The 12037-nt window shown below is 38.6% G+C and overlaps 1 protein-coding gene across 1 annotated transcript; it reads left to right on the top strand.

Annotated features, from left to right (window-relative positions):
- The first annotated feature begins 137 nt into the window (after window positions 1-137).
- cpo (carboxypeptidase O) lies at window positions 138-7812 on the top strand. The gene is made up of 11 exons (XM_034110685.2): window positions 138-199; window positions 641-704; window positions 916-1017; window positions 1658-1768; window positions 1845-1961; window positions 2067-2160; window positions 2633-2725; window positions 2935-3044; window positions 3311-3395; window positions 7208-7288; window positions 7393-7812. The coding sequence occupies exons 1-11, from the start codon at window positions 138-140 to the stop codon at window positions 7593-7595; spliced, it is 1122 nt and encodes a 373-aa protein (XP_033966576.1). The 3' UTR covers window positions 7596-7812.
- Window positions 7813-12037: the final 4225 nt, after the last annotated feature.

The following is a 12037-nucleotide window of genomic DNA, read 5'->3' as shown; positions in this document are numbered from 1 at the left end:
TCACCAATATACCTGGTCTAAGGTCATCTGGCTGTAAAGAAACTCTGCTACTGGAACTGCAGCATTAGTTAGTGCTGCAGGAGCAGATAGTATGACAGCTTAATGAGCAGATAGTAAGAGTAAGAACAAATAAGAAAATGGAGAAAAGCACACTTGGTTTCTTCGTGCTGGTGTTAACCATTGTACAGACTTCCAACAGGTGAGTTGTGTTGTTATGTGTTGGTTTTAGGGAATCTGTTTTTGTAAGTGTTCAAACTTAGCATGTTAGTGTGAGAAAAGGTTTTTCAGTATAGCAGTGTAGTTCGTGAAATATTTATGGTACAAAAGTGCGACACAACGAATTCCTAAAACATGTGGCGCAAAAAGTTCTACTTCTACGGAAGTCCCAGAGAGACAAGTGAGGGGAATCAAATATTTTGTTGACTGTTTTCTAAGTCTGATCTAAATTGTTATTTCTCCTGATTTTATGACTTGAGAACGGCTTTAAAAAAATAGTTTTGTCAGGGAAATAATGTGATGAACTGCTAGATGAAGTGTTTTGTTTTGTAATACACACCGTTCACCTGTTTACCATTGTTTGTTTGTGCCACAAGGCAGATAAAGATGTATATATAACCCTATTCATGTTTTTAATCCACAGTTTAGTTGAGGGCTTGGAATCAACACGGATGTATGACTACACCAAATATCACCCCATGGATGAGGTCAGAGTCTATCTATCCATTTATAGCCCTTTATAACCAGATGATATTTTATTAGTAATACATCTTCCCTCCTTTTGTTGTCTCACAGCTGTGTTTCTTCCATTAGACACTATAAAGATTGTAGATTACGGATGGATTTGAACAAAGGGAGCTTGTGTAATATATGTACATTACAAGAATGAATTATAACACGGATGAAATTGTAACACAGATATACAAGTGGATGGAAGATGTGGAGCGAGAGAACCCAGAGCTGGTCTCCTCTGCTGTCTACGGTCGCACTTTTGAAGGAAAAAATATCACACTGCTGAAGGTACAACACATTCACTGTAACATACTGTACATTATCTGCTTCATTTTTCACATAATGCTATGTTGAATTTACGAAAGCCCTGAGAGGCAAGTGTAAGAAAAAAGTTCTTCTGAGCCATTTTCTAAGTTTGATTAAGTAGTTTTCACTTATGAGACGGAAAAAAAAGACTACCAAAACTTTTACTTTCACCTGGGATCTGTTGTAGTAATACCTATATTGAACACAAGAGGCTGACATTCACAACTGAATGCCTTTACTCCTATTTCAAACATAGGGTAGTGTTGCAGCTCATCCTCTTGTGGGAAAGAAACTTAAAAAAGATTATTTTGGAAAAACATCTATTTTTTACCTATGTCTTAACTATAAACACAGGAAAAACATGTTAAATCAGGCTTGATCACCAAATGTTTTTCCTCACTTGCCTCTCGCCACTTGTCTGAACTGAATATCAACGGTAGTCGATGTTTGCATCTTAAGCAAAATGCTGCAATTCATCACAATCTCACTCTTTATGATTGAGAAAACCTTCTAAGTGATAAGGTGGTAAATATGTGTATTGAACCAAAAATATTAAACTAATTGTCTTACTAAATATAGCACACTTCTTACTTTTAAATTGACTCATGTTGTCCATCTCCAGTTTGGACTACAAAACCCAGAGGGCAAAGAGAAGAAGGTAATATGGATGGACTGTGGTATCCACGCTCGGGAGTGGATCGCCCCCGCCTTCTGCCAGTGGTTTGTCAAAGAGGTTTGTACACTCAGACATCATTTAAAAGACGAACATATTCACGGTGGTTTATTCTGACATGTGAGCGTTTGTTCAGATTGTGAACTCGTATAAAACCAATAAGAAGCTGGAGCAGATGCTGCAGAACCTGGACGTCTACGTTACTCCTGTGATCAATGTGGACGGATACATGTACACCTGGGTCAATACCACCGTGAGTTCACCATTTTAATACAGTCAAGGATTGTTATTTTTTTCATCATTCATCACAACCACTTAAAACTGTCTTCAACTGCGTCTGTGTGTTGTTTCTTTGTAGACTCGAATTTGGAGGAAGTCTCGTTCCGCCCCTCCTTCGGGCAATAGCTGCCTTGGTGTTGACCTCAACAGAAATTTTAACGCCAACTGGGGAAGTGAGTCGCATGCTTTCAAGAATTACAACAGTATGCCTCATTTGCCTCAAGCTGATAGTGACTCAAAGCTTCCAGGAATGAAACAAATATTACTTGCATAACTTATTTGAATCATATACGAAATGTCATAAACCTAAAAAGAAAGGATGTGGTGGAAACAAAACATCTATACTGTAGTCAAAAATGTGTCCAAAAATTAACACCCCCAGATAAATGTATTACTACTGACATGAACAGCTACATTTGTATGTGATATTAGAAGGCCACAGAGTTAAATGAAATATTGTTGTGACATGGCTCATGCAATTTAATTGTTGGTTTTCACAAGCGTTTCCCTAGGAGCTCACATTTTATAATTTTGTTTTGACATAATAAAGTATGTTTGAATCATAAAGCTGACAGCGCTTTGTATAGTCTGCCATATATTATCACAAGTTAATGTTGATGTACTTGATGTTGTATCTTTCCTCAGCGGTTGGTGTGTCATTTGACAGTTGTGCAAACACATACTGTGGGAAAGAAGCCGGGTCAGAGCCAGAGGCTACAGCTGTGATGGACTTTGTTGGTAATCATCTATCATTGAAATGTCATTGTCCCTGAGCTTATCATGAAATCTCGACAACATTAATACATTCAAATTTTAAAATAAGCATTACTTGACTATCATTACTGAGGCTGTGCTACACTCTTTTCAACATTTACTTGGACCATTAATAAATCAATGTCTTAATGCCATCTTGATTCTAATCACTTGTTCATTTTGTCTGTATCTAGGTAAGATGGTTAAACAGACTCTGTGTTTTCTCACCATCCACTCCGCGGGGCAACTTATACTCTTACCATATGGCCACCCTCAGATCTCTGCACCCAACTATGATGAACTGGTAAGTGTGTACTTTGTATTACAGAGATTTAAACAGTAAACCTTTATATGAAATATACACAACGTTCAAAACCAGAAAAGTGAATGGTTTATGGAACAAAACGCTTTAATTTGTCTTCGTGCGACATACTGCACTGATCAAAAATTCCCATAGATTTGTGTTAGATTGTTATGATCACTTTTTACCTATTTTACCCTTTAAGATTTGATTGGAAAGAGACTATGGGTACTTGGTTTACTAAAAATAATATTTTGTGGGTTGTACAGGTGTCAGTGGGGAAGGCAGCAGCAGCAGAAATGAAGAAGCTACATGGAATGGGCTACACTGTAGGAACATCTCCACAAATCCTCTGTAAGACTTCTTATGCCATCCCCTTTCTCTCCTGTCATGAATAGCTGTTTTTAACACATGATCTGCGCTTGCTCTGACAAGTTTTTCTGACTTATCCTTTGCCAAAATATAAAAAGAAAGAGGAACATGTGAGATAAAATTCACATCACCCTAGCTGTCAATATGAATCAATGGGATATAATGCATAATTTCTTAAGATGCTGTGGGATTGAATCATGTATTCTTTGCATTGAATAGTTAGAATTGTTTAGCCATTAGTTAGCAATTTTTACTACATAATGTTAGTGGTGCATCCAGCTCCCGTGAACACAGCATTATACAAATAAAAGTTATACATGTACAACCCAGTCTCACGGCATTTCGTGTTCACCAACACGATTTTTAATCTATTGATTCGTGTTCACCAACACGATTTGCCCCTTTTTTTCATGTTGCACAGCACGATTTTAAAAGCAATGTATTTCTACTGGTAATGTGTTTCGTGCCTGCAGGCTGCAGCACGTATTTTTCTCCGGTCGGGTCGTGGAAGACCGGAAGCTGTGTGGTTCATAAAAACATGTTCTTACTCAATATCAAGCCACAGTTATTGCTTTTATTTTAAATCGTATAATTTCTGACTTTTGTTGTCGTCTGTGAGGAAAATAAATGGGGCTCAGAGCCTCAGGATACTGAAATCTGTATTTTTTAAATCTTTTTTTCCTTCTAATTTGTTATTCTTTTCAAAATAACACACTGTTATTTACTCACCAATAACACACAATTATCCTTGCTTTTATTTATTGGTTTAATTCCATAATCTCTGGCTTTTTTGGCGTCCGTCAGGAACTGAATTTCAAAATAAATATAACCGGAAACAGACGTAGGCATTTCGAGCGATTACCCAAGATCCTCAGCTATGGTTTTAAGCTCGCTGATTAGATGTGTTAGCCGCAATGCATGCTGGGATTTGGTGTTTATATTATATGAAATCCGGAAAACATTTTAAAAGTATAAAATAATAATTAATTCCGAGTGCTCTTGCTTTTCTCTATGAAATTCATCACATAACGGCATTGTAATAAACGGTTCGGCTGCATTACATATTACAGATCTGCCGTAGTTCTTTATTTAGAGAGCCCTGATGAGAAGACCTTTGGAAAAACTGGAAGAAATGGCGCCGAAACTGAATACTTGACGTGGATCATAAATATATCAACAATTAAACAACATCTTCAATTTCTCTTCACACAATACGTCTCCTTGCAGTATCAACACTAATTCGGCTGACTTTTACATTTGATCTAATTCATAGATAGGTTATATTTACACCATAACGGTGCACAGCTGATAGAAAAGGACTGTAGTTTTCAAAGATATTACTGATTTTCTTTGAATGTAAGAATGTAAATACTGAGTCTGAAATAGTATAGCAATATGCTGTAAAATGATGTGAAAGCATGCATAAAACTATACATCTTCAGATGTTGTACATACACACTAATAATACAAAGTTATTATGTCTGTGTGCACCTTGTGTGCACCTCCTAGTGGTTAAAGCACGTTATTGAATTATTGTTTTTATGTGTTATATTTGATTAAAAAAATATTAAGAGTACATACTTTCATAGGGGGAAAGTATAAATATAGAAATATAGAATATAAAAAATCAAGAAGATACTATAAGTGATCTCTACAATAAAACAGTTTAGTGCAGGATGTACACAGATATTAATAGGAGGAGGTGCAAAACAGAAAAACGGATTAACCTTTATTTAAACATTAAATATTAAGCCTGACAAAGTAATTAACGTCTAATATATTGCTTTCCTGCAATGTTAACTATGTTGAAGCACTTATTTTAACTGATATTATACACATTAATTATACTCTTATGTTTGTAGATAGAATAAGAAATGTGCTATGGTGGAGGTACACACATATTGATAGATGTCTTGTAATGCACTGTTGAGGAACCTGTGACCCAAGTTTTTCATTCATTGCATAACTACACCGTAGTTGTGTATGATATGTCAATAAACCTGTGAAAATCTTGAAAGGGATGTGCAAAATAGCCATAATATACAGTCTTTAATGAACTATTAGTAGAGAATAACGAGTAATGAATATACTTTATTACTTGTTTCCATTCATGTCAATTGCAGATACATGTTTAGTCTTCTTCTCAAGCACCAACTATCAAATATCTCTCCTGATTGTTGGCACTTGACAATCACCTTACCTGAATTTTACTCAGGTGTAACTAAAGTCTGATTTAAGGGTTGTTTATATTTCACATAATTAATCAGAATCTGCAAAGTAACTCAAATAAATGCAGTGGAGTAAAAATACCAGGTTAACCTCTGAATTGTAGTGGAGTAGAATTACAAAGTAACAATGAGCTGTCATGTGGGTATATATTAATGCTGCCCATTATGGACACAAGTGATTTTCACCCATTTATTAATTATATGTTTTACATTTGATAACACCAATGTGTTTAATAATGGCAACTTCTAATTGTGGGAAAAACGAAAACGTTCAGTAGAGACGTCCCATAGAACATTTTGCGAAACACAATAGCCAGCATGTGTAGTTCTGGAGGGGTGTTCGATTCCAGTTTTGGATAGTCTGGCGTGGTTTCGTTCCATTTCACACAGCTGTTTGACGCTCTGCGTAACCTTACGGGAACTGTAGTCCTAAACGATAGCTGGGGATTATGGGTAGTGTAGTGTCTTCGGCCATCCTAAACTCAGAAATGTTGACAATCACAATGATGCTCGAAATGTCCCTTATAGGCCTACGTCTGTTTCCGGTTATTTTTATTTTGAAATTCAGTTCCTGACGGACACCAAAAAAGCCCGAGATTATGGAATTAAACCAATAAATAAAAGCAAGGATAATTGTGTGTTATTGGTGAGTAAATAACAGTGTGTTATTTTGAAAAGAATAACAAATTAGAAAGAAAAAAATATTTAAAAATACAGATTTCAGTATCCTGAGGCTCTGAGCCCCATTTATTTTCCTCACAGACAGCAACAAAAGTCCGAAATTATACGATTTAAAATAAAAGCAATAATTGTGGCTTGATATTGAGTAAGAACATGTTTTTATGAACCACACAGCTTCCGGTCTTCCAAGACCCGACCGGAGAAAAAGACGTGCTGCAGCCTGCAGGCACGAAACACGTTACCAGTAGAAATACATTGCTTTTAAAATCGTCCTGTGCAACACGAAAAAAAGGGGCAAATCGTGATGGTGAACACGAATCAATAGATTAAAAATCGTGTTGGTGAACACGAAATGCCATGAGACTGGGTTGACATGTACGTGTTTTCTATATTTAGTACACGTAGCACTATTCTATTTTCAAAAATAAGCCACTGTTAGTTATATATCGGATTAATTTAGTATCCTGTAGTTATTTGCTAACAATAACGCTAACTAGCTAGCTAACAATGGTGACTGTCACTTCCTGTGATAGCAACGCAGCCATGTGCTATTTGAGTCAACACTCAGGTCTAAATTCACACACTGAGCAAATGTTCACTGTGCACCACAAGGCAGTGTACCAAGGAAAGCATCCACATTGGGAAACAACACAGATGAATACACATTATTGAAAGTGTGGATTTCAGTTTGTTGAAAAAGAAAGGAAACAACTACCTTTATTGACTGGATGATTCAAACTAAAAGGGAGTATTCTAACTTGATAGGAAAGCGTAAAACTATAGGATGTGGTGTAAAAGAGTAGACAATTCTGAAAAATGTGTAGTAGTCTTCCTGATGGATTAACTCATGAATAAATTGATCACAATTTTAACTTTAACCTTTAGATCCAAACTCAGGCTCAAGCCGCGACTGGGCTCGTCTCGTCGGCATCCCCTTCTCTTACACCTTTGAGCTGCGAGACAAAGGTGAGCTTGGCTTGACCAACGTGTGTTTTACATAATCATCAGCCACACATAATGCACTGTATTCTACTTGGTACTACTCTGCATGTTTCTTAATGACCCTCCAGGTGAGTTCAGCCACTTGCTGCCAGAGGATCAGATCAAGCCGGCCTGCGAGGAGGCGTACGCAGGAGCGCTGTCCATCATCACATATGTCCACGACAAGACCTTTAACAGTGGCGCTATCCCTAGTGCTGCTTTTTCTGGGGTCGCTATGGTGATGTTGAGCTCCTTCATGGTTGTGTTTCTCACCACAGGGGTGTTGTTGTAATCAATCATACAATAGTAGATAAACTTGAACTCATTTTATATTTTACTTACTGAGGCATTCACCCAAATTCTATTAATGTGGCTAATTAAGCTAGATGCTAAAACAGCAAAAATAATTGCACTATCCATATACAGTATGATTCTCATTCATTAATATGTGTATATGTACTTGCACTGGCTATAAATGTATGCATTCTGGCTTGTATTGTGGTTGTATATGCTGCTCCCAGGCCTAAAAGAGCCTGTAGACTAAACATGTTCTATATTCATATTCAAGACTAGAATAAATAAAAAGCATTTAAAAAAAGGATGATGTTGAGGCTTTCTGCAGCAGGGGGCAGTATTGAACCATTTAATAGACCAGCGTATTTCTAAACCATGCAGGGTTCTCAGGTCCAGACACATGTTATAACTTCATTCTTTCTTTAGCTGGGTCATGATATGGCTGGAGGTCTTTTCGTACAGCGTAGTTACCTCCTTGTCTAAGAATCTAGTTTTTGTCAAATCTGATTATCTTTCAATCTTAACACCAAGTTGGACCAGCCATCATAAAGATATTTACCTTTCTGCACAGCTCCTGTTCATTCGGCCCTTATAGTCCTTAATTATAGCATTCATCATGCATGCATTTGATGACAACATTGAATTGATGCAGTGTTTCCCATATATCGATTTATTTGTGGCGGGCCGCCACAATTAAATATCGTCCACCACAAATAGATCTCGTAAAAAAAAATGTAAACAAAATTATTTTTCCAAAAAAATACAAATTATCTTTCATTACATTTTTTACCCGCTCAGCCCCTCTTTGCATGCTCTTTGCTCTCAACGGCCCCTGAGCCCCGCCCCCTCCTCTCTGCAAGACATTTCTGAAGTTTGAAACCAGATGCCGCGTGCCGGAGAATCACGGCCCGTCCACACAGCAGCGTATATGGTATATATATGGTATATGGCAGGGCCGTATTCATGGAGTCAACATTGGGGGGGACCAACAATTCAATACAAATTTGAATACTAATTTCCTGCCATTCTAAAGGAAAATACATAAAAAATCACTAACATATTGGATACTTTAAAACCTGTTCAACCCCATGCCCCTGCCCGTGGGGGCAAAACACAACAATAGTCACAAAACTGTGTCTCAGGCATGGGTGTAGGAAGCATCCTCAATGTGGGTGGGACAATTTGACGGGGGGTGTGGGCGGGTGGGGGACCTAACCTCCTCTAGGGGGGTCCGGGGGCATGCTCCCCGGGGAAGATTTAGTTAAAAGCATCAATCTGGTGCACTTTGAGAGCAACATTAGGGACTAAATCTATGGATACATCTCAACAACACCCATGTGAAACAGAACTGAACAGATTTATTTTTTTTTCTTTATGCATATTTTACAAATCACTCCCTTTTTAAACTGTAGTATGAGTTGGAATGATTTCATACCTGTTATTCTGTTATTCTCTTATTTTGTATAACTATAATGATCATATAAAGGTGTGCCTTGGAAATACTTGTTTTGTATAAATCTTGATACAGGATACTTATTATATGTTATAGTTTGGATTCCTAAAGCTTTTAGTCTACTATCCCATCATTCAAGGGTGGTTTTCACAATACGTAATGGTTTATTTTTTGCACGGACACTATCATTTACATTTGTTTACTATGTTCAATCTGAATTTACTTTAAAAACATCTATATTGATATCTATATTATATACTGACACTAGCCTGCCAAACCCTGGCAAACAACTGAAACCAGCTAGCCCACAGCTAGTTAGCTACTATTCCTGAAAAGTTTGGTTTTAACATCAGAACTACAAGTTACTTACACAAAAAAGTTAAACCGGAGGGTTCATTAAAGGTGGGGTAGGTAAGTTTGAGAAACCGGCTCGAGATCGCTAGAATTTGAAAATACACAACCGGAGAAAATCTGCCACTTCCTTATAGAGCCCCTCCTCCAACACACACGAACGCGCACATGACCAATGAGGGCACGAGATAAGTTTGTGCCCCGATGGAAGACTGACAGGCAGGTAGGCCAATACTGTAAAAAGTACAACCAATCCGTTTAGCCGGGCCAGCTAAACGGATTGGTTGTACTTTTTACAGTATTACGGCTTCTACAGATGACATTTTTTTATGGATTTTTTGTCAAAGCACTTAAGATATTCATTGCTATCGGGATGTTAAGAGCATTCCATGGAATATAACAAAAAGTGTATCTCGAGCAGGTTTCTGAAAATTACCTACCCCACCTTTAACATTACCATTACGAAATAAAATAATATAGATTACTTTAGGGCTAACTAGAAAAGATACCAGAACTGATGGAGGGCAAATTAAAACATGACTGACCTGCTTGGAACATCAAGCTAACTGAAGGTGGACTCAGACGTGCAACAGCGAAATACACCCACGGGTACAAAATAAGGAACCAATTTACATATGAAAAGAAATATCATTTTGGTGAAGTTCACAATATCAGAAAATATAGATTTTCAAGTATACAAATAACCAAAATAAAGAAATCATAGAATAGCAATTTTATTTAAATAAAAAAATGTAAAAAATTTTTTTTTACTATTTATTGGGGGGGACATTTTGAGTGTATCTGAATATTGGGATATGTCCCCCCCAATGTATATGGTGAATACGGCCCTGGTATATGGTATATGCATACATTTGTCCAAAATGGATGTATTCAAGTTAACTCAAAAACTCACCTGAGGAACAGGTTACACGCCGTCAGCGCTGAGACGTGATCCACCTTTGCTGAGTTCCGGATGAGAGCCACGTTCAACCTCATCCACCACAGCGGACCCGAGTTCCACTAAAGCAGGGGTGGGGAACCTCCGGCCTCCGGGCCTCCTAAAAATCTCCTAATGTTGCTCTCAAAGTGCACCAGATTGATGCTTTTAACTTCAACATTTAAAAAAAATCTTCCCAGGGGAGCACGCCACACCCTGCACGTGCATGCATACGCGAGTCATGGTGAGATATCTGGATTAAGAGGTTGCTTTTTCTTTGCACAGAATGAAATGAATGGGCTGTGATTTTAGTTTTTTTAAGCAGAGGTCAATAACTTGTACGGCCCTCTGAGGATATTGTACAAATTGAAATGGCCCTTGAGAGGAAAAAGGTTCCCCACCCCTGCACTAAAGGCACGCCGGGAAGGGTTTCAGGAGCCACTCCACACTGGGCGAATCACTTCTGGGATCCTACTTTTGCCCGCCGAGTGGATTTAGCACGAGAGGGAGCAACTCTTGCAGAGATAAAGAGTCGGAAGTGTGGTCCCGGCTCTCCTCTCGCCGCCCTTCTCGCTGCTCCTCACACAGCGTATCGCCGCTCCTCTTGCCGCTCCTCACACCGCGTATCGCCGCTCCTCTCCGCGCCTGTGCTACCGGCGGAGATGTAAAGTGGATTAAATAGCCGGTGTAACACGGTGGGATTACCTTCTCTACTCTGCTGTGCTGCTGTAACTGAGGCCTGGTTCCACCTTGCTCCGGGAACAGCGTGGATACTGTTGTGCTGGACTGGGAGAATGGCGGGTGTCGTGTTTCTGCTGTGCCTTTTCTTGGCTGTGCTGGACAAGGAGAAGATCGCTAGTCGTCCTGAAAAATCTACTGGATTCGGGTATGTTCTGCCGCCCGCAGTGGACATCCCCTGTACAGTTTCGGAGGTGTTGCACAAACAATTGGTGGTTGCACTGTCGCGGACATTCATTTCGGAAAATGTTTGTCTTTCTCACATGCCTGCCACGATGGTCCTTCAGAATTTTTTTTTAAACTCTAATCTCACTTTCGCGAAGTTTGCTGGTGACTCTAGAACAGCTGACAATGTATGTGTGTTGATTAAGAGGAAAAGGTGCTTGGTATTTGTATTGTTGTTACTATCAGGAAATGTACAGCCAAATCCAGGTCCACCGAGCAGTATTAGTCAAATAGCTACTCCTGCTGATTTTATATCTAGATCTGGGCTAGGTTTAATTCATTTAAATGTGCGTAGTCTGTTACCTAAATTAGATTTTGTCCGTATTTGGGCGAGTTCGACTGATGCTGATGTCATTGTCAGAAACGTGGCTAGATAAATCCATTTTGGCCTACAGTGGTTACAGTGTATATTGTACTGACCGGCCTAAAAAAGGTGGTGGCGTTGCCATTTATGTGAAAAATAAGTTTTGTGTAACCAATATGGTTTCCAAATCTGTTAGTAAACAGCTAGAATTTTTAGCCGTGAATATTGAGGTAACAAAGGGTCAGCAGGTCATGATAGTGGGCTGCTACAGGGCCCCTTCGGCTGTCAAGGACTCTTTATCGTCATTGGCAAAACTGTTATCACAACTTTCCTACAAGGAAATAGTGCTGCTTGGTGATTTTAATTGGGACTGGTTAACTTCTGTGTCAGAGGATTTTAAAAACCTGTGTACCTCATTGAATTTTACCCAGA

This window comes from Pseudochaenichthys georgianus, chromosome 21, assembly GCF_902827115.2.
Source record: "Pseudochaenichthys georgianus chromosome 21, fPseGeo1.2, whole genome shotgun sequence".
In the NCBI taxonomy this organism is placed as follows: Eukaryota; Metazoa; Chordata; class Actinopteri; order Perciformes; family Channichthyidae; genus Pseudochaenichthys; species Pseudochaenichthys georgianus.
Note: the sequence above shows the minus strand (reverse complement) of the source record. Positions and strands in the feature narration are given on the sequence as shown.

What these genes read in the sequence shown, in the direction of transcription:
- cpo (XM_034110685.2), top strand. Translation starts at nt 138, where the DNA reads ATGGAGAAAAGCACACTTGGTTTCTTCGTGCTGGTGTTAACCATTGTA. An exon ending in ATTGTACAGACTTCCAACAG is followed by an intron (nt 200 to 640) that starts GTGAGTTGTGTT and finishes TTTAATCCACAG; the next exon opens with TTTAGTTGAGGGCTTGGAAT. An exon ending in CTTTGAGCTGCGAGACAAAG is followed by an intron (nt 7,289 to 7,392) that starts GTGAGCTTGGCT and finishes ATGACCCTCCAG; the next exon opens with GTGAGTTCAGCCACTTGCTG.